This window comes from Zonotrichia albicollis, chromosome 7 (genome assembly GCF_047830755.1).
Source record: "Zonotrichia albicollis isolate bZonAlb1 chromosome 7, bZonAlb1.hap1, whole genome shotgun sequence".
NCBI lineage: Eukaryota > Metazoa > Chordata > Aves > Passeriformes > Passerellidae > Zonotrichia > Zonotrichia albicollis.
In genome coordinates this window covers 24627144-24654642 of record NC_133825.1, presented here as the reverse complement: position 1 = coordinate 24654642, position 27499 = coordinate 24627144, and the positions used below count along the sequence as shown (strand labels likewise).

The following is a 27499-nucleotide window of genomic DNA, read 5'->3' as shown; positions in this document are numbered from 1 at the left end:
AAGATCAAAATCATCCAGCTCTCATACTCCTGGCAATGAAAGTCACTAAAGTTTGGAAAAGAAGTTTCCAAAAAATAAGTCTGTCTGGGAGAGTGTAGCAAAGAACCTGCTGGCCACACCTCTCAAGGGCAACAGAGAATGCCATGTTCCACAGAGGCAGAACACCTCTGCCATACCTGTGTTTCAACCCAGAATCACACTGAAGTTATTAGCTAATCTTAAAGGAATTAACAGCAATGTTGAGCTCAGTCTGTGCAGCCAAACATCCATCCAGGATCCTAGATCCAGTCACCAAACCCCACGGTGCCTCTACTGGCACACTCTTTTAATAAATGAATCAGGAAAGCTACTTCTGCACGAGCTGTGATGCTTCTTACAGAATGCAACTACACATACTGCTTATTTCCTTGATCTGCAATATCACGTCACTACACCTTCTCAGAAGGTCCTTGAATGTTTCAAGGTTCTTCAGAAGGTTTCATCTGCACCCTAAACACCCATTTTCAAAAAAATTAAGGTAAAGACCTAACCAGTTTAATACAGATACCAGACTCTACATTTCACCCTTCTGGAATACTTCAAATGATCTCTGAACTTGGTTGAATTCTTGCAAAAAAATGAAAAGATTAAATTGATTCTATTTCATCATTGCTGGACACAAGTCTCCCAAGGGTCTCAATATGAAGCTATCAACATGAGTGTTCAAATACTGTCTTGTTGCTGAATCAAGGTTCTAGAGATAGAGAACAGCTGACAAATGCTTCCATTTTCCAGTGTTCTCATTTAATCACCTTCTCCCCTCAGAACTGAAGCAATTTTTTGTGAGCAATATATTTTAATTTACTTCAGAATACTTCCAGTCCTTTAGTTCCAACAATAGCATTTTACACAAAAATCCAAGCCAAATTGAATCACAAATTGGCAAAGGGTAAAGACATATCACAGTAAGGAAGTTTTCAAGCAGGCAGCATACAGTGACTGTTGGAACAGTCACTTTCTCCTTACAACTCCTTAGATTCCCTCTAACTCTGCTGGCATGTACCTCAAACTCCTGCAGTGTCACAGTCCCATCTGCAATCAGTTTGTCAGCATATTTCTTCAGCACTGGCACCTGCTTATGGATCTGCTTGTACATCAGAGGCTGGGTGAACATGGGCTCATCCATTTCATTGTGCCCTCTCCTACGGTAACAAACCTACAAAGGGAAAGATTGCTTCTGTTGATAAGAACAAATGTAAAATGGAATATTTCCATTTCATCATTTTACAGAGATTTTGATAGGTTTATTGTACAAAAAACATTCATGGCTTTTTGTTGGCCTGTTTGTTCCTTGCTTTTTTTAAAATGAGGAAACTAAAGGCCTTTAAAATCAAGTATGTTTCTTGACTGGGCCTTCTAAGCCACAAAAAAATAAAGAGTAGTACAAAATGCACAGAAAGAAAAGTAAAGGAACCAAGACTCACCAAGTCAACAACCACATCCTTGTTGAAGGTGTTTCTCCACTCTGCAGCTACACTGCACACGTACACCACTGCCTCAGGGTCATCAGCATTCACGTGGAAAATGGGAGCATTGACCACGCGAGCAACGTCCGTGGGGTACGGAGAGGAACGGGCCATACGTGGGTCTGTGGTGAAGCCAATCTAAAGGTTCCAGACACTTCCATTAAAATAATTTGGCCACCTCCCTCTACTCTGTTTTGAAGTTTGCATTTAATAGCCATTCACACAGCAACAGCATCAGCTTTTCATTTTGGCTAGCTAGCTTCTTTTTGCTCCCTTAAAAACCAAAGCAAACCTAATCCAATTAAGTACTACAAATTGAATGGAATACACACAGGTGATAAAATATTATCCACTCAAGAGCTGCTAGATACTAGGATCATTTTCAGAAACATCTCAACCATTCTAATATCCAGAGGGGGAGAGGAGCCCAGTTAATAACAAACAATAAAAAGAGATAGATGGGTAAATATTCAGCAGAGAAGTTGATTGCAAAAGGCTGTACTTGTTACCTGGTTGTTGACCACAACATGGATAGTGCCATTTGTGGTGTAGGATGGGAGGTCACTGAGATGAAATGTCTCATAAACCACTCCTTGTCCTGCAAAGGCAGCATCCCCGTGTAATAATATGGACATAACCTAAGAGGGAGAATTGTACACATATACCACACATATATTAGAAAGGAAACTGCAATTTGAGCTTCTCAGCAGGATTTCTTGGCTCCTTATTTTTGTAGTGTTTATAAAATAAAACAGCAATTTTATAATAAGCCATAAATTTCTCAGCATTCTGCTGCCTTTTCTCAGTTTGCAAAGGAAATAAAGCTTTAAGCCTACTTCCCAAAGTTACCCTTGAGGTCTCATGTCAGGAACCTTACCTGGTTCAACAGGTGATATATCCCTTTTGAAGGAGGAGAAGTGGAAGATTCAGTGATATGAAACTACCGGCAAACTATTTTTTGTGGAATTACCATGAGAAACTACCATTACAAGTTAGTATATTAAACAATCTTTACCTTTTTCCCTGCTGTATCTCCTCGATAAAACTGTTCAGCTTTTGTTTTGCCTTGCACAACAGGAACAACTGCTTCCAAGTGAGAAGGGTTAGCCATGAGGGACAGAGTGATTTTCTTGTTTGTTTTTCGGTTGATCCTCTCATGGTACATTCCCAGGTGGTATTTTACATCCCCAGATCCCTAACAACAAAGACATAATCACAATTCAGGAATGTCATTCAGACCTGCTCCATCTGATTCACTAGGCCTAAAATTTGTGCTTCAGCCTGAAAACTGCATCTGGTTACCTGAACATCAGTGTTCACCATGGGTTTGACACCATAATTTTAAACTGAAACACTGTTCCTATTCTATTATCTTACTGTTGTCATCAAATGTTAGATAAATACTTACAGCATATTAATACATTAATATAAAACAAAGAGATGCTTAGAGGTTATGAATTCTGCCAAATGGAACTTATTTATCTACAGTCACTCCTGAGAGACCTTCTGCATGTTAGAAGTATTATATTTTTTATTATTAAATTAATATTAATGTTATAATTATAGTTTTTAAATTTGTTAAGGAATTTCACCAAATCATGTTCCTCAAACTAGCAAAGAAGGCATTGCAGCTGATAATGCTGTTTTCAAGGTAACCATGACCAAAACAACTGAAAACCATCTTGAATGTTGACCTCTCCACACAGATCTAATGAAAAAGCATCTTACCTCATCAGCTGCTTCAAGTTTGGGATCAAACTGACAGAAGATCTGCTCCAGCTCTTTTCTGATTACATTAGCCAACACATTCAGCCGACCTCTAAGAAAATTCCAAACACAGTTATCTCTCAAACATGGTGCTAACAGAGTCAACAGCATAAAACTTACAAAATCTGCAAACCACCCTGTCAGAAATATGCAAATGTTCTCTTCAAAGTTTTGAGCCTGAAACCCTTGGTTCAATCCTTCTTCCCATTACAAAGTTCCTCCATTGCATTCCCTCAGATATTTTAGAACATCTTGTTATCCAAGTGAATTTTGTAGCTATCTAGCAGTTTTCAAATAATCCCATTATAAATTAGTTAAGGCAGACTGCAAAAGTAAGTTCCAAACTACCTCACAAGCTTTCCCAGTTCTAGAGACTCTATGCAATGGCAGAGATACCATGGCTGCTGCCACATTTGCTTGCAGCTTCAAAGTACACGGAGGAGAGTTTCTCTGTCATTTACTTTTGAAGCCTCTTACTCACAGGCATTTGCTACAGCTCTGTGTTCCCATCACTTGTTATGACTGACTCTTCCTACCTCAGCTTCTCTAATATCAACCTTTTAAACAAATTTCTAGAACCCAAAACTGGTCCCATCACAGTAAGGCCACTTTTAGGGGTGTTTCCATTGGCATTACCTATGAGGCATTCCCATTATAACATATTCAATTCCCATTTCACTGGATTTATCAATGATGGTCTTAAGTGCAGGAATCATTACTTCACATCCTTCCAAACCAAATCTCTTTTCAGAAGACCACTTGCGAGCAAGGAAATCTTCAAATCTTTGCCAAAAAGAAACAAAAAAACAAGACAAATTATTTTCACTAAGGTAATGTAGCAAATACAAATTGTTTATCATCTTACAGCAAATAAAGCTACATAAAATTGTTTAAAAATATCTGTGAATACAAGTTATACACCTCTGGAATTCAGTCACACATGGGGAGGGAAACACAGGAGTGAATTCAGTCTTCTTTCTCCCCCATCTGAAAACTATTTACTAGGACTTTGAAACAATTAAGGGTCCCTACTTCAGAAAAAATTCACTTCCCAAGTTAAACTCTGTTCTCATGTACACAAATCTGACCACTGAGAAGGCAGAGTGACAGAAAAGAAGTCTCTTCCATGAATTGAAAAAAATAGAGAACCCGTATTTTCTAATACTTGTAACAAAACCAGAGTAGAAAACACACCTATTCCATAGGTCTCATTCAACAGCAAGGCTCCTCAGACTGTGTGATGTAACACTTAGGAATGGGCCAAGAAGCAGGACACTGGGATCTGTGCCTCAGCTTCAGCAACAGAATGATGTCAATCCCTGACAGCTCTAAGCTCTTTCATTCCTTAATGCATTTGGGCCAGAGGCAATGTGAGTGGTTAAAAAGTACCTTTTAACAAACACTGAAAGGATTATACATTGTAAAGCTTGGAGAGGCAAAGAAAATACATCTTCATGAAAGCAACTGTATTGGTTACATCATCTGTGCAGTGCCTCGCCTCACAACACTGCCATAATCCATTAATATACTCAGCTTATTCCTCACTTGGAATCCTGACATTTCCCTCTTTAGACTGAAGGCCTAAAGGCAGTGATATGAATTGTTGCCAGAATCTCTCCTAGCTCACCCATCAATACCTTATAATCAATCCAGTCATCTAAGAACAAGCCAGACCCTCAGCTGACCATTCTGCCAGAATTCCTGAGGCAAGTCTGGGGGGCTATGCCAGTTTGCATACAAAGGGAAAGCAGGGTGCCATGTGAAGGTCCCACAGGGCAAAGGAAAGCAGTGCACACAGACTGCTTCCTCTTTGCAGCAGCAAGCTCAGCCAGTACTGGACAAGCAGCAAGTTCATTACTTGAGGCAAAGTGCCACTAAGTGTGCAGAGCTACAGAATTCCACAGTCACACTTTGCCAGTCCCACTGGGGGTCACAGAGCCCCAGCCTCTGCCACTGCATGCATTCAGTACCCAGTGAGGAAAACATCTGGTGAAAACTGGCTGCTCTTATAAGGGATTAATCTGGAAATGCTTGGCCCTGCCCAGATCAGGCTCCACACCAGGGTCTAACATGTTTCCTAATGCATGACAAAGTAGCTCAGTAATATACAATGAGTATTTTACATAAGGAGGAGTTTAAAATGACCATTTCTTCAACAACCTATCAGTGAAAACCACAAGGTTAAAATCCGACTTTAAAATTCAGTTTCAAGTACCTGAACTCTGTAGTTCTTGGAATGATCATTTTTAAAAACAGTCTTGAGCAAAACAATGAAAACCTGCTTTACAAAGCCACAAATCTCAAGAGGACAACCAGTTTTCCACAAAAACAGACTTTTTTTCCTAGGTAATTTTCAAACAATAAAATGAAAAGCACTCTAAAGATAGCTCGATAGGAATTTTTGTAAAACCTTTTTCTTCCCTGTTCAGCAGACAGTTAATTTGGCAGATGAACTGTCAAAGATGCCAAGATGAACATTAGGCTCCTTCATGCCACAAGAAACCCCAGATCTTTCCACAGCTTAGGCAGGAATAAAAGCACAAATTCTTGTCTTAGGATAAATGGAGATGGTTCATACTGAGCACCTGTTAAACAAACTTACTCAAGTATAATACTCACTTGAACAGGAAGTGTCATTTTTATTTCTGTTTAAATGAAGCTCTTAATGAGACATTATAACACTGGCAAACAAAACACCTGGCAAAATATATTTGACACCTCCAGTGAGCACTTCATTTTTAGATCTTTAAACATAGAATCTTAACCAAAAAGTGTGCCTTTACAGATCTCTGACTCTTGTGTTTAACAAAGGACATACACACTGTTTCAGATTGTAGGGACTGAAATAAATCTTGTGTCTGAGAAGCCTTGTTCCAGGGGTAAGAGGATAATTCATTCTCTGGGATCACAGTATTTCCACACAGATAGCCACAATGGGAGCAGTCAATAAGCTATTTCCAAATGTGCTTTCTTTTATTGTAGATACTAAAACTGCTGCTGCCAGGTCATGCAACAACAGCACGACACATTTTGGCACATCTCAAAATGAAAAGGGCAGAAAGGACTTGAAATCACACACCAACATTGTCCTGATACTTATTTTCTTTAACACAAATGTATATTACTAGTGTGTTGAAACAACTTTTTCCTAGTTTACCTCCTGAAGCCAATGAAAGCATTGCCAGGCACGGCACTAAATGCATGTTAAGATAACAGGATACTAAGTCACAACACAGACTCTGTTCCCCCCACATGAGCAGCTCCCAGGCAGCAGGCACAGAGCCCAGCCCAGCCCAGCCCAGGGTACCTCATGGAGCGCACCAGCCTTGCCAGCAAAGTCCTCTTGTCGTCGTTGCTGAACTTCATAACTCCCGGCGTCTCAAACTTCTGACGGATCCACTGGCACTGCTCCACATCGTTGATGAACATAAACTCCAGGCCAATGTGCTGGCAGTAGGTATGCTAGCAAGGGAAAACACCAACAGAGAAGCTTTAGGAGCCAGTGGGCCACAAAGAAACAAATATATTTTTAAATTATATCCTCTGTTACTCTCTTGAAAGCTACCTTGTCTACCTGTTTCACAACATCTCCCCCAAAGTAATTCTATAAATGAATAAATTGTTTTTCTGAATCTAGTTTTGTATCACAAAGTTTTCTCTACAAAGTAACATTTCAAAATTTTGTAGGCCAACAAACCTGCATTACACTGACTGGCACATTTCACCTAACTCAGTGCTTTTCCTACAGGCATAGTAGATTCTTCTTTAGATGCACTAGCACAGATTTCAAGTAATTTATCAAAATTTGTGTACTTTATCACATCTTTTGTTAATGTAACCTTAAACCAAGAAATAAAGACAGTGAGAAGACAGATATGAAATCTAAGGCAAATTATCTGGTAACTGTCAAGTTTCAGAAACCTGCAAATGTGAAAAAAGATCCAAGCAGCTGAGAGCAGAGAAAGGACAGGGAGAAATGCAAAGACTCAGCAGTAATTTTATCTCCTTGTTCATTTTTATATTTTATGTTTCATACTTTAAAAAGAGTATTTCATTAGAAAAAGTATTTCCAAAATACAAGTCAACAGAAGTAAGATCTACTATGAGTTTGAGACAAAACTACTCTCAACATAGTATGTGCTCTCTACTGCCTTTAAGGAGTTGAATGTCAACCTGTTTAAAAAAAAAAAAATCCAAAGCTCTAGAGACAAGAGGAAAGAAGAGGGTTATTTCTCCTTAACACAAGTCAGTTCCTTAAGGGTTCTATATTTTGCAATTGATTTTGTCCTTTTATTTGCACATTACAATTTTAAAAATTATTGCTACACAGATAAGCTACAAGTGCAAAAACAAACAAAAAATCCCAACCAAATATAGAGCTCAAATGCACAACAAAGATAATGTGGTTTAACAATTTACCATGCCTCAGCTAAGCCAACATAAAAGTCAAGCAACTGGGAATATCCAGCAATGATTCACTCAGCAGCCTACAAATTCATTGCCATTCCTATTTGCTGCTTTGCTATTTGGAGTTCGCCTCTAATTATATTTATTCCTTTAAATTAGTTTTTCTTTGAATTATTCTAGCTTTGATGACTTCCTGTGGCATAAAGCATGTCACCTGTCAGATAATGAAACTCTAGAAAAAAGACTGGGGATGGAAAACAAGGACCATCACAGCCTACAAGCTACAGCTGGGCTTTCATGAATTTGGTACCCAGCCTTCATGTTTTTCCTCAAGTAAAGGATCTGAAAGCACCCCCTGAATGTCCTGAACACTGTGAACACAGGTGATTTATCTGTGTTACAGCACTTCAAAGACAATTTCTAAAGGCTCTTCTCCTTTTAAATGATATCAGTTCTTTCCAGAACGAGGGCTGGCATTAATATTCTACCATATTCACCTCTTTTACACTCAATCTATGTCTTTCCAATATCCAGCTAATTGCACCAGTGGTACTGCAACCTCTAGAAAGAGTACAAAGGTTATTTTTAATGCTGTTGGAGTCCTTTACATGCTCTGTTAGTAACTGGCAAACGATAAGGGGGTTTTGTGACTGACACCTGGAAAAAGTTCCCTTTGGTCTGAATGAGAGCATTCCAAATGCAAACACGAAATCACGTCCCACTGACCTCCAGGCGCTTGATGATCTCTCGCAAGGACAGGCTGTTCTCATTTCCTCCTATGAAGGTGGTTGTTGGCAGCTGAAAGACTTTGTCCAAATCTGATTCGTGCAAACCATAAAACCCTACAACAGGTATGTTATTGATTTGCAAAGCAGAACAGGAGACAAAAAGGAAACCAGCACTGTTTTTCATGGCAATTATATTTAATAAAGCAGTATTAAGAAATAAGGTACCAGATTAAAAATTGAAAGCGTGAATATTCTGAAGGCACCCATTAGTAAAATGTACTTTATTTTGGATTTTAAAAAGATTGTTTGAATTAAATACTCATTACTTGATTCTTTCTTAAATGCTCAAATGAAACAGCTGGAATTAGAATCATTCTAGCCTTTTTTATATTTTACCATATTAAGACACACATCATCAATTTTCCATACTACTTCTTACAGCTCACTGTTTAATAAAATAACTGACTCTATCATGAGCAACAAACACAAAAAGAATCCCTTCTCACCAACAGAACCATCTGGTTGGAAGCATTTTACATTAATAGACAGACTAAAAGAATGCACAACAGGTTCAATAAAATGCTGTACAAGCACTCTGGAGAAGTTTCAAGGTATTTCTATTCACTCTCTCTTTTTAGGGATATTAGTTTGAAATAGCCATGTAATGACCTGTACAGCTCTAGTCCCCAGGCAGTGACCCCTTATAAAATACACAGATTTCCACATCCCCACCATCTAAAACTTGTTTAACCACATTGATCCATCTTGTTTTGGACATATCTAAATTTGTTCTGGCTGAGGATATTATTTAAGAAAATATTTAACCTAATTATGCAGTTTCAAAAGCCAAAACACTCAACAGACAAGACTGAAAGACTGGTATCAATGCAAGTTAAAGGCCTTGTATAATTCAAGTTTAACTTAGGCCTGTTAAATGAGGGAAGGAAAAATAGTTCCTTATAATTGTAAGAAGCAAAAACACTTACAATACACATCACCCACAGTTATAGAACCTTATATATACATTAAAACTACATATGTTCCTTCACATGTCAAAATATTTGAAGGATTAAAAACACCTTCTCCATTTTTAATTTTGAACACTTTATCTTGGTTCCAGATAAGCTGTAGACATCCACTTCAGCAGTGATAAAACAGCATGCACATAACATTTAAGTGCTTTATTGATTTAAGAGTTAAGTGACTTTTCTGAAGATAAAAGCAAAGCAGCAAATTAAGGATGAAATAATAACAGCATGTAAGAGTTGAAGACAGGCCATAGGATTGCATTACTACCACTTTTACTATACAGCACTGTCAGTAAATAACAGGTTTTTTGCTTTAAAAATAATACACTTTAAAATGTTAATTTTGGTTTTAATAAAAATTTCAATAATATATTAAAATTTCAGACCTGGAATGGCCAAAAAAGGCATAGGTACCATTACTTCTCCTTTTTGGTATTGTAACAAGTTTGTTCCCAGCAGGAGGTTAGAGTGACACAGGGGATGACAGGGCCTTTAGTGTCATTTGAAACAAAGCAGTGCATTTATTTCTTCACTTTTGCTGACTTTCCCTCAGACTTCAAAGGCTCTTGATGCCCTCTCATGCATAAAGCAGAACACGTACAGGAGTGATTTGGGCACACACAGAACATCTGTGCTTTGTACCACAGCACCACATATTTACTGAAGCATCACCTCGTGTTTAAAGAGATACACCCTCACTGAAATCCTAAAATCAGTTCCATACTGTGACTCATGCACTAAGTACATCTGTAACTACCTGCATTTTCAGAAGCAACTCTCAGAAGAAATTTCCTACCACAAGGTTTCTCAATAAGAAATCAGAAGATGGGACAAAGAAAACGCACAGAAAACTAAAATATTAAAATATTTTCTGTCCTGACAAAGACCTTTCATAAGTTTCCTGCCTGGAACACTAAGGATAGGATTTGAGATCTTCCCCTATTTTAGCTTGCCAAGACTGGATTAGAAATTTTGTTTCTCCTCAGAAACTGAAATCTCCTCAGCTACACTCTCAAACACATCCCCCCACCTCATTCAGAGGTCTGGAATATTTTTCCTATGGGCATGAGGGCTTCAGTGGATGCCTTCTGATCAGTCACAACACCCTGTACTAAATTATCTGTAGAGTGTAAAGAAATGTGTACTGACATGCTAGGACTCACCAATGCTCCAAATTAATTATATTTGCTCAATAAATGTCTCATGTATTTTCTAGTTGGTAATTTTCTTTAATTAAAGCTGACAAACTTCAGAGAGAAGACCCAAATTGTGTAAGCACCCCTCTAGTCTTAGGTATCCACTTTCTTTATATGATCAGAACTGCTTCCTTCCCTACACCAGAAATAGAAATCAGAGTAGCAAAGAGTAGATATGCTTATAGTAAAATTAGGCAGGGAGTGTTTTATTTACTTCCTGCACTGTGTCTGATCGAAAAAGCTTCCCTACACATCAAAGAAAAATTGATTCAGTGTCTTCATCAAGTAGAAAACCACATTTTGAACTAACCAGGCAGATTGAAGAGCAGAGAAAAAATCAATCAGGTGTTTTTTTTATTCAAGTAGAGTGAGGCAAAGAAATTGATCAGTGCCAATTTCTCAGACACAAGCCCTCCTAACAATGAGAACAACCTTTGCAAAAGCAGACCCTAGTGTATCTTCTTTTAGCAGTAAACTGAAGTTTCTAATAGAAGATATAATCGCCCTTGGCTTATATCCACATGTATGCTTTCCACATTTTCTCTGTTAACTTCAAAGAGACTTCTTCAAGATTTTACACAAGGAGTAAGTATTAGACATTAGGGTAAATTTCATACCAAATTTAGAATCTAAGTTCCTCTGTCCAGTGCTTTCTTTATTGCTTGGTTTCCCCATTGACTACCCTTCAGATGTCACCAGTTCAAACAAGTATGAACTGTAATGCTATAAGAATAATTAAGATAATCAGAATGTATTGATTAGTATTCATTTCTGGTGTGGTTCAAAAATAAATATTTAGGGGGTTAATAGAGCATTTATAACAATCATTCATCAGAAGATGAATTCACAGGACCCTCACCTGTGATCTCAGAGTAGAAACTCCTTCATCCTGAAATTTTTGCCTCCTTACAGATGCTCAAAGCTCTATGTCATGATATCAGCAAGCAGAAAAGAATCCCTGAAATGTGGCATCCCTTCCCATTGAGGGGAGTTGGAAGTAAGTGATCTTTAAGGTCCCTTCCACCCCAAGCCTTTCTATGAATCTGTGCAATGTCTATGAAATCCCCTCAGTGCAGGGATACACAAATGAGCATTTCAATGAGAAGGCACACAGAAGGCACACAGCTTACACACCGAGTTTATCAATTGTGGTGATAAGGTCAGATGGAATAAAGGAATCCAAATCTGCATCCAGAATTCCAAGGGGATCTAGCTGAGCCACGTGATGGCCACGGATCTGAAAAAGGAGCAAAGCAGAGCAAGATGAAATCACACTAAAAGTCAGACAAAAGGAAAAATTAGTGATATCTCTCCATTAGATCAGCCATTAAGCTGAACAAGCAAACACACTAATGTGATGACAGGGTTACATACTCTCAAGTTTTCCCATAAGAACAAAAAATAAGCATTATATCACTGATTACACATATACCTCTATCAAAAAATACACATTACAACATAATCTTCATTATGTTGTCTGACCCACAATTTAAGTGGGATTACACTGGAGTTTTAGTGAAAAAGGCTACTAGAGAGTACACTCTCAGACTCTGGGTAAAATTAAGTAACTGTGATGAGCCTAATAGATCTTACCATTTGCCAATTCAGTTATTTTGTATTTTTGCCTGAATCCTCCTTTCTGCACCTGTATTATATTAAAATACAGAATTGCTGATTTAAAATAGATTGGTGCTGAAGTAGTTTCTATTGGAAGTGAAGGGATCACTCTTCCTGAGCTCTGCTCCAAATCAGATAGCATCTGGCAGCACCTATTTTCATTGATGAAATTTCAGAAATTTGATCTGATAGAATTGATATTCAAGACACTGAAGAACACAAATGAGTGAGGAATTTAGCCAGCTCTCAATGATCAGTGTAACTGGTGCTACTGCATGCCACAAGTTGCTATAAACCAGTGAATTATCATATAATATTGCTACAGAAGAAATAACTAATTGATCCCAGAGATCACAAATATAAAACCATCTTTAATATGCCTCTTATGTGTGACTCTCATGTACCAAATTAACTCATTAAAAGCTTTGTATAGAGGAATATATTAATGATTTCTCCATATAATTTTCCTTTTTAACAAGAAATTTGCATCTCTTGGGTAGTATTTCATTCACACTACTAGTATCCTAATTGCCCCTGAAAAACCCTGAAAAATTAGAAAGTGCAACATTAACAGTGAAGTGCATTACACTGTAATAGAATATGATTAGAGTGTGGTTCATCAAGAAGGGTGTAAAAACACTGTTCACTTATTGTATATTTTTGGAGAGTTTATAACAAAATGGTTTCCAGTCATAAGAAACCAGAAATATGGCATCTTTTTTTGGAACTACCAGCCCTGTAATCTCAGCCTGACTTCTGTGATTCTTTGCATCTCATGAATCACCAGTAATGAAACTCTGACAGGCCAAATGATGCCCATAGCAACATCTGTGCCATCTGACTGTTTACAGCAGCACTAAGTTTATCTGACTGGAACAAAGCAAACAATTCTATCTCAAACATCATCACCGGGAAAGAATTCACCTGCCTAAGTTACATCTGCTCTTCAGTATTCATAGGAAAAGGAAGAAGATCAGCAGGAAGGCCAAAACCCAGAAAGGCAGAGCAGTAAATGCTGTGCCATATTATTCCAGGAGCAGTCTGGTCTTTCACTAAAAGACAGTATTTCCCTCAATATCAAGGCATTTTTAGTAAGTCCTACTACTTTCACTGAATACAGAAAACAGTAGCATCAGTAGTAGCAAAAATCAGAGATCAACCTTGTGAAAATACATACATAGAAAATTGCCATTGGTTGCCATATGGTTAAATGCAAGTACAGAGTACCAGAAACTAGACCTTGATTTCTCTGGCCTCACTTTTGTGAAGCACACACATCCCACTGAAACTCCTTTCCTCAGTGTGCCCAGTGCTCTCTGGTAGAACAAGCAATAGATTAACTGCTTCTCAAAGTCCAGCTCAACAGACCACAAAGCAGTTTACCACAAAGCCATAAAACACTGACAGGTTTGAGAAATGAAAATTCTGTATCCTTCTCCATTTCATTTCATTATCAGGCAAAGGAAGGTCACAAATTATCATACCCCTTCAGCACTGAATTTAGAGGGTACTAAATACCTTCTAAAAAGCAGACAGTTGCCTTAGGCAATCCTCTGTGACTGTTTGTTGCAGACACATGGGTGCCTGCCATTTCTACAGGCATTTCTGTTCCATCACTTGACAAATACAGGGAGCAAAATGGCAATCCCTGAACTATTTTCAAGTAAATTGGGTCAAAGCAGCCTAACATTCTCCAGTTTTCTCTAATACTTCACCGAATTTTTACTGCAAAATTGGTTATTTTCTACAAATCTATTTCTAAGTAAATTTCACATATTCTTTATATTCACAAACATTTCTACTCTTTTACAAAAACCCTCCAACTCAATGGTGACAACGTGATGTGTACAAAAAAGGGTTTTTAAGAAGTTCCTCTTCTACTCCTTTCATGACACCAAACAGGATTTAAAATACTTGGGGCAGGGAGGAACAGATCTGCTCAAATCAAGCTGTAGGAAACTTCTTGGTAAGTTACTAGTTTTAAAATACATGTGGGATATTTTTTTAAACACAGATCTAGTGTTATGGGTAGGTTATTTTGGGGGGGGAGGTTTTTACACCATTTGTAAGCCTTTCATTGAAACTAAGATACTAAATACAAGTCTAAACAAAAATATTTAAACTTTTTTTTTTCATTTGGAAACTATCTAACAAAATCCACTGTCCTATTTCCAAATTCCTTCCTCTTTTAGAGGAAAAATAATGAAATTAGACTTAATTTCTTAATTTAATAAAAGGGTTAAAAATCAGAGTGTGAAACAAAATCAATTTTGATGAACAGCTCTCTAAAAGAATCCATCGAAGTTAAACCAAACTCATTACTGTCAGCCTCCCAAAATTCACTTTCTGGTTAATTCATCATTTCTCCTCTCTCTTTTTACCTATAATCCTGCTCAAATCAGGAATCTCAAGATTCACCTTAGATGTATGATAAGGCAAGTACATTCCATCCTTTGGCAGTAACATTTTGAACTGTAGCAAAAACGTTCCCAGAGGTGAAGACAGACTTTCACAAACCACTGTCTCCATAAAGTCCTTCAGGGCTTAGTCAGATGACCAACATCAGGTCTGTGGGTAATCTGGGTTATGAGTTTGCAACCCAAAGGATTACCCCAGTGTGAATCCAACACTTCCATGTTCAGACACTGTCCTGGAAAGAAAGCTGTCCAGTTCAAGGGCTTTTGGATCAGAAGCAAGACAGTAGTTAAGACCAGAATACAAATCACAGAATCACAGAATGATTAATGAGGGTGGAAGAGACCTCTAAGATCATCGAGTCCAACCTATGCCCTAACACCTCAGATAGACTATGGCACCAAGTGCCATGGCCAGTTTTTTTAAACACATCAGAGATGGTGATTCTACCACCTCCCTGGGAAGAGCATCCCAGTACTTTATTATTCTTTTGGTGAAAAATTTTTTCCCAATATCCAACTTATTCCTTCCCTGACATAGCTTGAGACTGTGTCCTCTGGTTCTGTCAGTGCTGCCCAGTAGAAGAGACTGACCCCACCTGTCTGCAGCCTCCCTTCAGGAAGGTGTAGAGAGCAATAAGGTCACCTCTAGGCCTCCTCTTCTCCAGGCTAGACAACCCCAGTTCCTTCAAACATTCCTCACAGGGCTTGTGTTCCCAGCCCCTCCCCAGCCTCATTGCCTCCTCTGGATGATGAGAACACAAATAGGAAGAAGGGTGTTTGCAGAGAAGAGGCCTTCCCACCCCTACCCCAAATGCACTTACCTGGTATGCCCTTATCAAGGACTGCACAGCGAGATGGTCCTCCACAACCTTCTCAGCCGTGGTGGGTGTGGGGGCCAGCCCGTGGCTCTGCAGGAACGAGCCCTTCCCTGCCTGCTGGGCTGCCTGGCCAGCGGCAGCGCTCCGGAAAAACACATCCCAGGACTGCACACGTGCACAGAGAAGAGAAATATTTATAACATCAAATAAAAGTCTCATCAAAACTGCAATGCAACATTCAAACTGCAAAGGGAACCTCACTGCAGTACAGTGTTAAACTCTACTCACAGACAGCAAAAAAAAGAGCACTGATACGTCCCAGTCTCAGTTGAACTGTATGTTTTATTTACACAGAACATTCTTCCTCTCACTTCTCACACCAAGCTTGCTCAGCAGAAAACTCTGCAGCACACAGGACTGTAAAGCATCTCCATATATTATCCAATCACACAGCTCTTTTTAATTGTGCTGTTTATTCAGGCAGCCAAGAATGGGTACAATATAGTGCTGCTGGTAAAGAGCTATCAAGCCTATAGAACAAAGAACCTTAATAAAGTAAACCCATTTCATTAATGATTCTTATAGAACTTAGGGTACTTCAAGACACTCACTGATTATGCTAAATCAGAATCAGTCCTTAAGAGCTTTTCTTGAAATTAAAAGCAATTAAAGCTTTTTTGAGTGAGACTTGTTCTAAGATCCTTTCCTCACCAGCTTAGGTTACCTTACTATGAAAGAAATTATGGGCCTGGTTTCAGGTACAAGTCATAAGTTTAGAAAAGTCCTTCTCTCAGAAACTGAATCACAACAAACAAGAGATCCTTTTATTTCCTTCTGTGCTTTGACACAAGCTCCTTCATTCACATAAGCTCCAATCTTGTTTTCCTGAACTGTTTCCATTCTGATGATGTGGTCACTGTGCCAGGTTAGAATGGTATCAGATATATGAATGCTAACAGAGAGCAGCAGAATGGGACTAAACATGTGAGACACTTGTACTCAGCAAAGAAGGAAGCCTGTGTAAAACATCCCCTCAGCTGGCTAACTTCAGAAAACAAAAAGGAAGCTATTTAAAACTTACATATCTTTGTCACTGGAACAGAAGAACTGCAAGAGATAAATTTCTGCAAGGCTTCTAGCTTTGCAGATTTCCATTACATTTCAAAGAACCAAGTGCCAGAAAACAGAAAAAGTAGTCCAAACCAATTCTTTTTAAAAGATTACATAATACTTGCATTACAGAACTCACAAGCATAGCATGACAGAAAAATATTTACAAAATCCTTTTTGCTTTCATTAACAAAAAGTCTTTATACTGAAATTTCTAAAAGTTCTAAGGTGTCCAGAAACACCATGAGAGAGGCAGCATAAAGGAGCTAAATATCACCCAACCTTCCAAGCTCAAACTGGGACCTGGGGGGATTCACTGAACCTGTGGGTGGGAACCTCATCATTAGCATGAGGCCCCTGCCCAAGAATCATTGTTTTAATGCACCCCTCTTACTTCTTTTTTCATACAAAGCTGCATCAATACAAATACAGTAAACCTAATTTATCACCCTGCTCTTACACAGGCTTATCTAAACATAGCCTGACTTTTATATGCCCTGACAAATTAAGGCAGACACATCATGTGTGGTAGCCAGTTCCAGACACTGATGAAGCATTCATTCCTCCTCCCTTCTCTTATTTATGCCTGTTTCCTATATTCTTCTTACCTTGACATGTTGGCAGCCACACTGAGATTAGAAGTCTGAATTTACACCCTATAAATGGTCTACAAGAGCCTATTAGTGTGACTGCATTTCAGCTGGGATTCTCTCTATTCACCTTCCTGGTCTGTGTTAGGAACAGTATTGTTATTCCATGCCTACAGAGCACCCAGTCCGAGAGTCTGGAGACCCCAGACAGTGAAAAACAATCACAATCCCTTCTTTAACTACTAAAGCTACTTAGACTGGAGAAATTATTTGGGCAACACACAGTAAAAAATTATTATTAAACATTAAATTAGGAAATTCTTAAAATACACTAGGATCCATGACATCTCTCACATTCAAAGTTTTAATAAAGAATTTGCTTTGCTTATGTTAAGGTTTCTTCCTTACCTTTTCTAACACCATGATACATACACAATGATGATAATAACATAACTGTTCCTTTTTTGAGTAAAACCTTTCATTTAAATGTAAAAGTTATCACAGCACAGTCCCACAAACAACTGATTGTGTTTTTAGACAAGTGCTCTGCTGAGAGAGTTGTTAACAAATTCCAAAAAGACTTGCCCAACAAGTGATCTGTTTAAGGAGAATCAGTATGGGGCTCTTTCTTCATGCAAACTCACAAATATAAAGAAAACGTTTCCATCTGAAGATGCAGCCAGCTGAGACAGAATGGACCCAGACTTTTTCCTATCACATTTTTGAACTTATTGATTTGTTGGACAGGCTTGACATTTAATCAGAGGGGAGGGAAAATACATCATTTGGCTACAGAAAATTAGTTTTTACTAGATACACATCCATCAAAGCCTGTACAAATTTCTATAGTGTCTTTCAAGATTGATACCAGATTATAGTCTTCAAGTTCTGTGTATCAATGTCAGTCTTTGGCAACAGCATTTGCCATGTGACTGAGCAGATAGAAGAGCAGCTTGCTCTCACTGCAAACCTGCAGCTTCTCAACTAAATTAGTAAAGTTCATCAAGAAAACGGTAGAGGAGATTTATAATACAGAAATATATTCACAAAAGAAAGTACTATAGTGAGAGATGATACATTTTCTTTCCTTCTGCCAGCAAATCTATATTGTAGTTAACCATTATTTTCTCAAGTAATATAACACAATTCAAATGATTCAGTGGCCATACTTTACTTTCATATAATAAACAGGGATGCAATTAGAATAACAAGTAACATATGCTTTCTCTTAGTAACATATGCTTTCTCTTGATGGTTTGGGGTTTTTCCTAGTGCCATCACAATATTCATCAACTACAGTGAGAACAGTAAAGCCTTAGAAGACACACACTGAGCACCACTATATAATTTAAAAAGAAAATTAATAAAATGAAGTCAAAGCAAAACAAATCCCCCCACCTTTTCCTGGTCCATAAACCAAGGAGGTGATTGCACACTCACAGCAGAGCAGCTGCACACAGGATAACATGGCAGGCATTATGTACTCACAGCAAACCATGCAGTTTTGTAATTAATCTTGTGATAGTAATAACTGAGCCTTGTCAAGCTTCTCTCTTATGATCTATGGCCCTGACACCAAGCTTCAAGGAGAAATAATGATGCCTTTTTCAGAGCACACGTCATTTTATTCTGATTGTTGTTTTGGCTACTCTGATGGCAGGAAATTCAAAAGGCAAGAAAAAGCAGGAAATCATCTGAAGTGGATTTGTACAAAGAATAAAAACTCTTTATATATATATATATATAAAAAATATATATAATATACATGCATATTCCCTGGTATGATACCATGATAAACATAGAAAGGAGTAAATCTTAGAAAACTTTGGAATGTGGCTGCCATACTTCAAACAGCTCTAAATAGGCCTACATGGGAAGACATGCCCAGTCAAACCTTCTGAGGGGGAAATCAGTTCAGGAGCCCTGATTAATTGGAGTTTCTAAGTACAAGTGAATAGAGTAGGACTTTTAAAGCCCAGGAAAAATCAAGCTTTTCCAGCTAATTGATGAGGAGGCACATCCCCTCTGAAAAAGGGTTATCTAAGAGGAAACATGAGGAGAAATAAAGTATAAAAGGAAAATAAGAAAAGAGAATGCAATGTCTAAATGTACAAACTGGATCTCTAAATCATGCTGGACATACCAAATAAAACAACAAAAATGAATGGCCTGCAGAGAGCCAAACCATTAACAAAATCATAATCAACATCACGTGGTGTCTCTTGACATTATTTTCCAACACTTCCTCTCCTTTCTATACCTGAATGACAAATGCATAACTTTACAATCAAAATCACAGCATGATTTTTTCTGTATTTTTAAGAAAACAGGGTGATTTCAACCCTTAACATTTTTAACTAGTTTTATGAAAGCTCAAATTGTACAAATTCTGTCAACAAAAATCTTGGGAAGGTATTTGCAGCTTTCAGGCAATTAAATGAGATGGTTTTCAAGAAATTAGAAATTAATTTTGTTAATGAAACAAAATAAAATTTAATTGACATTCTTCTCCCCCTCCCCTTTTCTTATAGGCTGTGAGAAAACTAATAATTTAGGCAAGAATAGCTGTAATCCATTATTTCCATCCATCATATTCTTTCAAGCCTCATAAATCAGGGACACAGTGAATTTACTTCAGTTTGTTACTGTCACAAGTTTATTAAACACAGTTAACCTAGGAAAGAATTCACACAGTTTTATAATTGTGCTGGTTTGGGCTGGGGTAGTTAATTCACAGTAACTGGTTTGGATTTTAAAAGGGGGTTGGCAATATAGAGACATCTTTGTTATGTTTATGTTATATTCTGTTTGCTGAGCAGAGCTTACACAGTGTTGGGGCCTTTCTGCTCCTCATCCCACCAGTGACGGGGCTGGGGGTGCACAGGGAGTTGGGAGGGACACAGCCAGGACAGCTGGCCTCGATATCCCTCAAAGGAATATTCCCTCAAAGCGATATTCCAAACCACATCATGCTCAGCATGGGGAAAGAAGAAGGAAAGAGAGACATTCAGTGATGGTGCTTGTCTTCCCAAGTCACCATTACATGTGCTGCAGCCCTGCTGTCCTGGGGATGGCTGAACACCTGCCTGCCCACGGGAGTTGGTGAATGAATTCCTTGTTTTGTTCTGCTTTGCTTGTGCACGCAGCTTTTGCTTCCCTATTAAACTGTCCTTATCTCCATCCACATGTTTTCTCACTTCCACCCTGCTAATTCTTTCCCCCATTCGTGCATGTGTGAGAGAGAAAGCACAAGTGGCTGTGTGGTTGCCAGATGGGGTTAAACCACGACAAAAATGCATCTTGAATCACGTCGGATCCACTCCCTGGGCCACACTCTGCATTCCTCAGCCAAATCATTTATTGCTTGCTGTCCAACCCACAACTTGCATCACCTCAACGGGATCCATATCAGATCCCTGCACTGCCAGATGAGTCGGATGGCCTTTCGGCAGGGTTTGTAGCATTCCTGCCTACCCGAGCAGGTGAGCATCTCCGGCAGCCCCGGTTCAGCACCCTGGGCAGCTCCGGGCGGAGCGCTCCGGCTGCGGCGGGCTCTGCACCCCCTGCCTGCACGGAGGGAACTTCCCGCCCACAGAGACACCTGCAGCGCTTCCCTGCAGCAGAACGCACCCCGTGCAAAGGGGCTGAACCAGGAATTGCACTCATCTAGAAGGAAAAAAGTTAGCCAGAAGCCAATGTAATGTAAATACAATAAAAACCAAGATGTCACATTGATGTCACCACGCACTCCTTATGCATGAGTTCATCCCTTCAGTATCCCCAGGATAAAAGGGTTGGGGTCGATCTAAAGCCTTGACACACCATGAGGGCTTTTTGCAGAAATTCAGTGCACCCACACTGCAGGACGAGGAGGTTCAGGGACAACACACCATGACCAACATGATCCAGTGAAGCCAAATTTATTATCCCTAAAAAGACTATATTTATAATAAATCTCTACTGTCCACGCGTCTCTAGCTAATACATGATTGGTTAATCCTGGCAGTTCACACACCTAAATTAGAATGCTGATTGGATCACCTAATTTTTCACACGTCTTGCTGTGCTCGTCAGGCCCACCCATGATTTACTTTATTCTGACTTTCCCAAACTTGCTGACAAACTTGCTGAGTCCTGATGATTCTTCTTCTTGTATCTCTTTCAAGGATATACCGACCCCATTTCTGAATATGTCCATTATTCATTGCCTGTGTACGTGACCATTGTCCATTAGTACAAGCAGGCTGGATTGTGAATCGGCTGAATATGGCCACTGTCTAACAAAAACTCCTCAATCTTCAAAAACCTCTCAACAGCACACAACATGCTATCCCACCCACACTGGTGCAGCTCAGCTGGCAGCTGCAGCACAAGGGCTCCAAGTCAGATGAGAAGGAGCCATTCCTGGAGAAGGTTTCTCCATCCCAAGTTCAGGTGTAACACAGAAGACCAAGGGTCAATCTGCTGTGTGAATAACAGTCAGTCTTCAGGGCTGGCACTGCATATGTCACCTTTCAACAAGATTAAATTCATACACAACATCCCAAGAAAAAAACAGCTACAAAACCATCCTTTTTGGTTTCCTTTTTAGTTTCTGCCCTCGGCATGCGTCACTTCCTCACACTCTAGACAGATTGTCAGACTTAGAACAACAACTTCTAAGTGACATTTTGATATACGTGCCTTGAGAATAAGGGAACAGACAACCAATTTGGTAAACATTTTGGGCACAATTCACATTACTTCCTGGAAAATGACTTGTCTGTCTTAGAATTGATCAGACTTCTCATCAACTTCTTAAGTTATTATACATGTATCACCATAACAGAGCCCTCTTTGTCAGCAGAAAGCTTGTTAAAAAATAAGCCCATGTATTTTGTCCACAAGAAAGGATTTGGGTAATAGAGCTTTTAGAAAAGCAAACAAATGTCTACTGCCTGGAGAGAGAGGGAGAGATTCAAAACAAAATACTTTTCAAGATACTTCAGAATAATATTCTGACCATTTCAGATTCAGTTTTAAGGTTACAACTTCCATAGTTTAATCCAAAGACAACTGAACATTCACCTTCTTCAGACAGCTTAGAAGTACCAACATCAATGTGTTATTTAAATATATTTTCTGGTACAGCCTTACTGTAAACCTAAAAACTAAATATATTTTATTCTTGGGTCTTCTTCTGGATGTAATGAATTACTTAACTGACTGCTTGACCAGCATTTCCATGGAGGAATAAAGTTTCAGAGCAGCTGTCTATTTCTGGTCTGTACTTATCCTTCTTTCTGCTCTGCTCACCGTGCTCGTTCCTCCCCTGTACTTTCATAGTTGCAATATCACATCTTACACCAATCAATAGGGTGGGAAATTAATTTCATGTTTTTCATTTCACACAACACCTTTTCCTGAACTTTTTATTAAAAAGCAAGTGACAAAGTAAAAGAAACCTATTCCATTCTTAACCCAGCATTACAGTCAAGTTTTAGACTTACCTTATGTACACTTTCAGGGTTTTCAAGCCATGCACAGTACATTTCCTCCATGTAATTGGAATTACTCCCACTCAGGACTGACTCTGAGGTTCCTGATGAAGCATACCGTTGGCCATGTAAAAATGCCCTTCTGGCTATATCCTGATTTTCCAGAAGTTTAAAGCCATGCCTCTTCAGCGTAGCTGCAAACAACTTCAGATGACTCATGTTTGTTTATTAGCCAGACGATCCAAGTCTATTAATAAAATCAAACCAAACTTAATCAGAAAAAGAGCCAATGAATTGTAGACACATTTCAGCCTCACAGCAAAAACTGAGGTTTCTGGCTACAGAGCCCTAGTACAAAGCTCAGGCCTAGGCATGAAGCTCCCTTCAGAGCTGGAGCCACAGCCATAGGTGCTGTAGAAAACAAAAAGCTGCTACCTCAAATTCCTGCCATGAGTAACGGAGCTGACCAAATCATTAGCAGTGTTAGTTAAGTGTTCATATTGACATTAGCCTTCAACCAAACAGTGAAACACTGAGAAAAGGCTCACTTTAATTTGTTTGCCTAACTGGAAACATTTATCTTGTGCTTCCAATGATCTCTTACGAGCTTTGTAACAAGGATAGCAGATTCCATGCAATTTTGAATTGAGAAATTCAATTTTCCAAGTCAATTTCCCACAACAAGGGTTGAATCTTCTGAATGCTGAACACCATCAGCTCCAGTGCTAGCAAAGGGAATCAGGGCTCACCTTCAAAATAAAAAAAGAATAAATGCATCTTAAAATTAGTCCCAAAATAATATAATCCTAATGCTGAAATTGCTAAAACTGCAAAGAAAGAGCAATAGCGTGACAAGAAATTATTAATTTTGTTTTCATTTTTTTAAGTATTTAAAAAGCTACAATATCATGAAGGATAAGGTATTAATTTAGAAGTAAAATTCAGATTTAACTCCAAAGTGTCTCTCATTTGTTTAGCTGTCCATCTGGAGAAATTATGTATTTGGTCCAAGGTAAAAACCAAGGCCTTTTGTTGTTTGGTGTGACTGAACAATTGCTAAAAACAAAAGTAAGGAGCTGCCAAATGAACTTCAAAGTTTTTTTAAAAAAACACTGTTGTTGTTACTCACTATTTTGAGTAACAGAAAAACATTTAATGTTACCTATTACACATTAAGATTTTTTTATCTCTAATTCAAACCTAGATACTATAAAAAAATCTTCATAAACATTTCTGTATATAAATCGCATTATTTTCCCACTGCATCTCCTCTTACAGCCTCCTTTCAAACAACAAAACATGGTTATAGAATGCCTAATTTTCTAAGGGATAGGAACAGTGATATTTTTCATCATCCAATTTGAAAGTTAATATTGATTCTAAAAAAGAAAAAAAGAACAAAAGAAAAAAGAAAAAAAAAGGAAAAAAAGAAAAAAGAAAAAAAGAAAAAAATTAAAAAAGAAAAAAAAAAGAAAAAGGGCTCCTACTAAATAAAACAGTATTACTGCTTGTTCTTCTCTGGCATCACATTTTTAGCTCAACATCTATTTCAAAGCTGATGACTAGATCCTTTTCTTGGCCACTACCTTTACCTATCATCCCAGCAGGGAACTGTCCTTGATCACACCAGATTCCCTTGTCTACTCTGTCAAGGCTTCTGCAGCCTTTTCACTCTCACCCAGCAGCAGAGCTGAGCTCCTAAGAGCAGCAGCCATCACCTCTCACTGATGCTCTGAACAGGCCCTTGTCCACTTTCCATGTGCCCAGACACGTGGCAAGCATTCCTCCAAGGCAGCAGCAATGAAACCAGCACCTAGTCCTCATTTCAACCTATGAGCTCCTCAAAACCACACACTCTTCTCTCTCCAGCTGGCATTTGCAGCAAACTGGCAACAGCTGGGCTAGTGGCATGCTGATTCCCTCTCAGCAGTGTTATTGCCCACTTTTTATTTAGTTTATCACAACACCTGTGTCAACACCCATCTCTGACCAGAGCTCCTGGGCAACTGGAGGAACAGGAACACCATGAGCACCATTGTGGAAGCAGATTAAGTCCTGCAAGGGCTCTGACAGAACTCATATACTGTCTGCATGCTAATTCTCTGTAAGGTTTAACAGCAAGCATTCATGATGTCATGTTGCAAAAGTGGGTGAGACTTCAACATGTTATAACAGTAAGAACAGAGAGGTCACCATGGCACTTACAACTTTGTGTCTGTGCCCATTCTCACAGAAATAATAATAATAATAATAAATTACACCTGCCTTATTGCATGCAAATCTTACCCTCTGCCACAAAACCTTAGCACACACACTATCTCCTAAGGGATTACCTACTCTCACTTAAAGTACTTTGTAAAGACTTGAGAGAGAAGGAAAAGAGGATCATTTTTCCCAGTTTACCATACTGCAGCAGCAAGCTTCTTAAGCACAGGTAATTTTACATTTTTTTTTCATCATATTTCTGCCTGAAGAATGTGTAGTTCTTTCTTCTAGAAGTTAGTAAAGAACACATAATAGAATAAGAAAAATTTATCAAGGAGATTGGAAAATGGGTGCAAATGACATAATATATAACAGGGGAAAGAGCTTGTAGGTGGTACCAGTCACTTCCCTCTGGCTCCATTTAAATTTCCAAACGAGGTCAGAGCCATACCTCAAGCAGTAACTACTGAATATGCAATCTATAAAAGCATGCTGCAGCTAAGTCATCCCAGCCAGATTTCAGTTCCAGATTAATATGACTCCAAAGCCCTGACTTCTTCCTAGTTTTTCCTTCTGCACACATCACTCTTCAGCACAGATGTCAGCTGTCAGCAGCTGAACAAAGCAGAGACCCCCAGCGTGATCACAGAGCGTCCCAGCCCGCTCGGCCTTGCGGCTGCCACTCCGAAATCAGCACCCCGGACAGCGCACCGAGCCGGCAGCAGCCACACACGCTCCGCTCCGCTATGCTTCCCAAACCAACCCTGAAATGAAAACAGTCATTGGAAAGGGATCCGGCTGAGCTAACAGCAACCTAAAGAATGGCATTAATTAAATCTCTACCAGGGGTCAAAAATAAGAAAGAAGCAGTGAACCACAAGAACAACCTGATATTTAATGCACCACAGCACCCTCAAAATGGTGGAACAAAAGCCCCGAGTAGCTGAAAATTCCTGCAGCTGTTCTGTCTCAAACAACGACCTAGCTTTCACCTTGGCACGTCCACCTCTAGCAGTGCCCTAATGTCACAGACAGCCTTGGGAATAATTCTTCCCAGGTTTCACACAGAAGCATGTGGAAAACAGACAGCAGACACTTCTGATAGTAAAGTTTTTATCCAGCTCTTTTCAAAATCACTTTCAGTATAAATACACTGCACATATGAATGAATATCCTCCTGGTATTGTCAGTGCCATTACTGAGTTTCTTAATCCATGTGAAGGCCTGCTGCTAATGCTCTTTATGCTCTGCAGAAGTGGTGGTTAAAAAAAATCTGCTTCATATTTCATAAAAATAGTTCTTCATCCACTATCATGATAATTTCCCACAATATTCCCCACACAGCTTACTCTTAAAGTTCTCCTTAAGACTGAGTAATTCAAATAAAACAAGGCTGACATTAAAAAAAAAAATGGACGAACATGATAAAGTTTCTCCAAAAGATTATCACAGATAATTTAAATTACAGATAGAGGGAATATCCTTATTAAATAAGGCTACTTCAGGGATACCTCCATGCACTAAATGTTTCTTTTCCCCCAGCACAGGTATGCCGTGCTGTATGGAGAATCCTGACTCTGCACACACAAAGTTGACCTGCAGGAGGTTTTCCAGCGGCGCACTCGCCCCGAGGCGCCCAAGGCGCGAGTCCCGGGCAATGGAGGCGCCTCGGTGCGATAAAATTAACGGATTTATTACCCTGCCCTGAAAACCGCCTGCAGCGGGTACGGCAGGGACGACACCCCACAGTACCGGAGGGATGTCACCACCACAGACTGCAGCCTACCAACAGGCAGAGGGGAGGATCTGGGAGGGTCGGGTTTGTTCTGCGGCCCCTCCCCGTAACGCCAGGACGCGGTGTCCCGGTCACCCTGGCCACCGGGGCCGGAGCCTGCCGGGCTGTCAAGGCGCTCCCGCCTGCGGCGGGGCTGAGGCATCACCGGAGCCCGGGCCAGGACGGGCCGCCCCGCTCACCCCGCGCTCCGGGGCCCGGCCCGGCCTGCGGCGCGACCCCCTCAGCCGCACTGCGAGAGGCCCCGCCTCGCCGAGGGCCTGCGCTGGGGACGGGCCCTGCACCGCGGCCGGGCCCGGCCTGGCTCCGCCGCCCCCCGCCCCTCACCGGCGCGGACAGACCTGCGGGGGCGCGGAGGCTCCAGCGCATCCGCGGGGCGCGGAGGGAACGGAGGGAGGGAGCGCCAGGAGCGGCGGGGCGGGGGCCGCACCTGCACCACGTGAGGCGCGCTGAGGTCACGGCGGGGCGGGGCCGCGGGCGCTGCACCGGCGCCACCGCCCCGGGACACACCCGGGATACGGGACACAGCCCGGGACACACCCCAGACACGCCCCCGCCCCTCGGGAAACGCCCCGGGACATCCCCACGCCCCCCGGGCCCTCACAGCCCCCCCGGCCCCGGCGCTATGGCGGGGTCGGTGGGCACAGAACGCGTTTGATGCTCCCGCCCCGCAGCCTTCACCGAACGGGTAAATACCGGCGAGAGCAGCGCGCTCCCGGTGAGCCCCTGAGGAATCCCGGCCCACGGACAAGCTGCCCGCACCGCTCCTGTGCAGGAGAAGATTGGCGGGAAGAAGATGGGAAGTTTGCCAAGGGACATACAAAGTGTCCCAAGGACACACA

At 40.2% G+C, this 27499-nt stretch overlaps 1 protein-coding gene across 2 annotated transcripts in view; it reads right to left on the bottom strand.

Moving 5' to 3' along the window:
• The window catches only part of OGDHL (oxoglutarate dehydrogenase L), a 49553-nt gene extending 22397 nt beyond the window's left edge, over positions 1-27156 (bottom strand). The window contains exons 1-13 of one of the 2 annotated variants that reach the window (XM_074544705.1): positions 26999-27146; positions 23209-23409; positions 22673-22907; positions 15487-15648; positions 11766-11868; positions 8406-8521; positions 6580-6734; positions 3909-4055; positions 3234-3324; positions 2521-2700; positions 2015-2143; positions 1464-1643; positions 1043-1195 (exon numbers count right to left, since the gene is read on the bottom strand). In XM_074544705.1, the coding sequence (XP_074400806.1) occupies positions 1043-1195; positions 1464-1643; positions 2015-2143; positions 2521-2700; positions 3234-3324; positions 3909-4055; positions 6580-6734; positions 8406-8521; positions 11766-11868; positions 15487-15648; positions 22673-22879 (1623 nt within the window). In that variant the 5' untranslated portion in view covers positions 22880-22907; positions 23209-23409; positions 26999-27146. Of the gene's footprint in view, positions 1-1042; positions 1196-1463; positions 1644-2014; positions 2144-2520; positions 2701-3233; positions 3325-3908; positions 4056-6579; positions 6735-8405; positions 8522-11765; positions 11869-15486; positions 15649-22672; positions 22908-23208; positions 23410-26998 lie in introns of both variants that reach the window. The other variant, XM_074544704.1, reaches the window with a different exon arrangement.
• Positions 27157-27499: the final 343 nt, after the last annotated feature.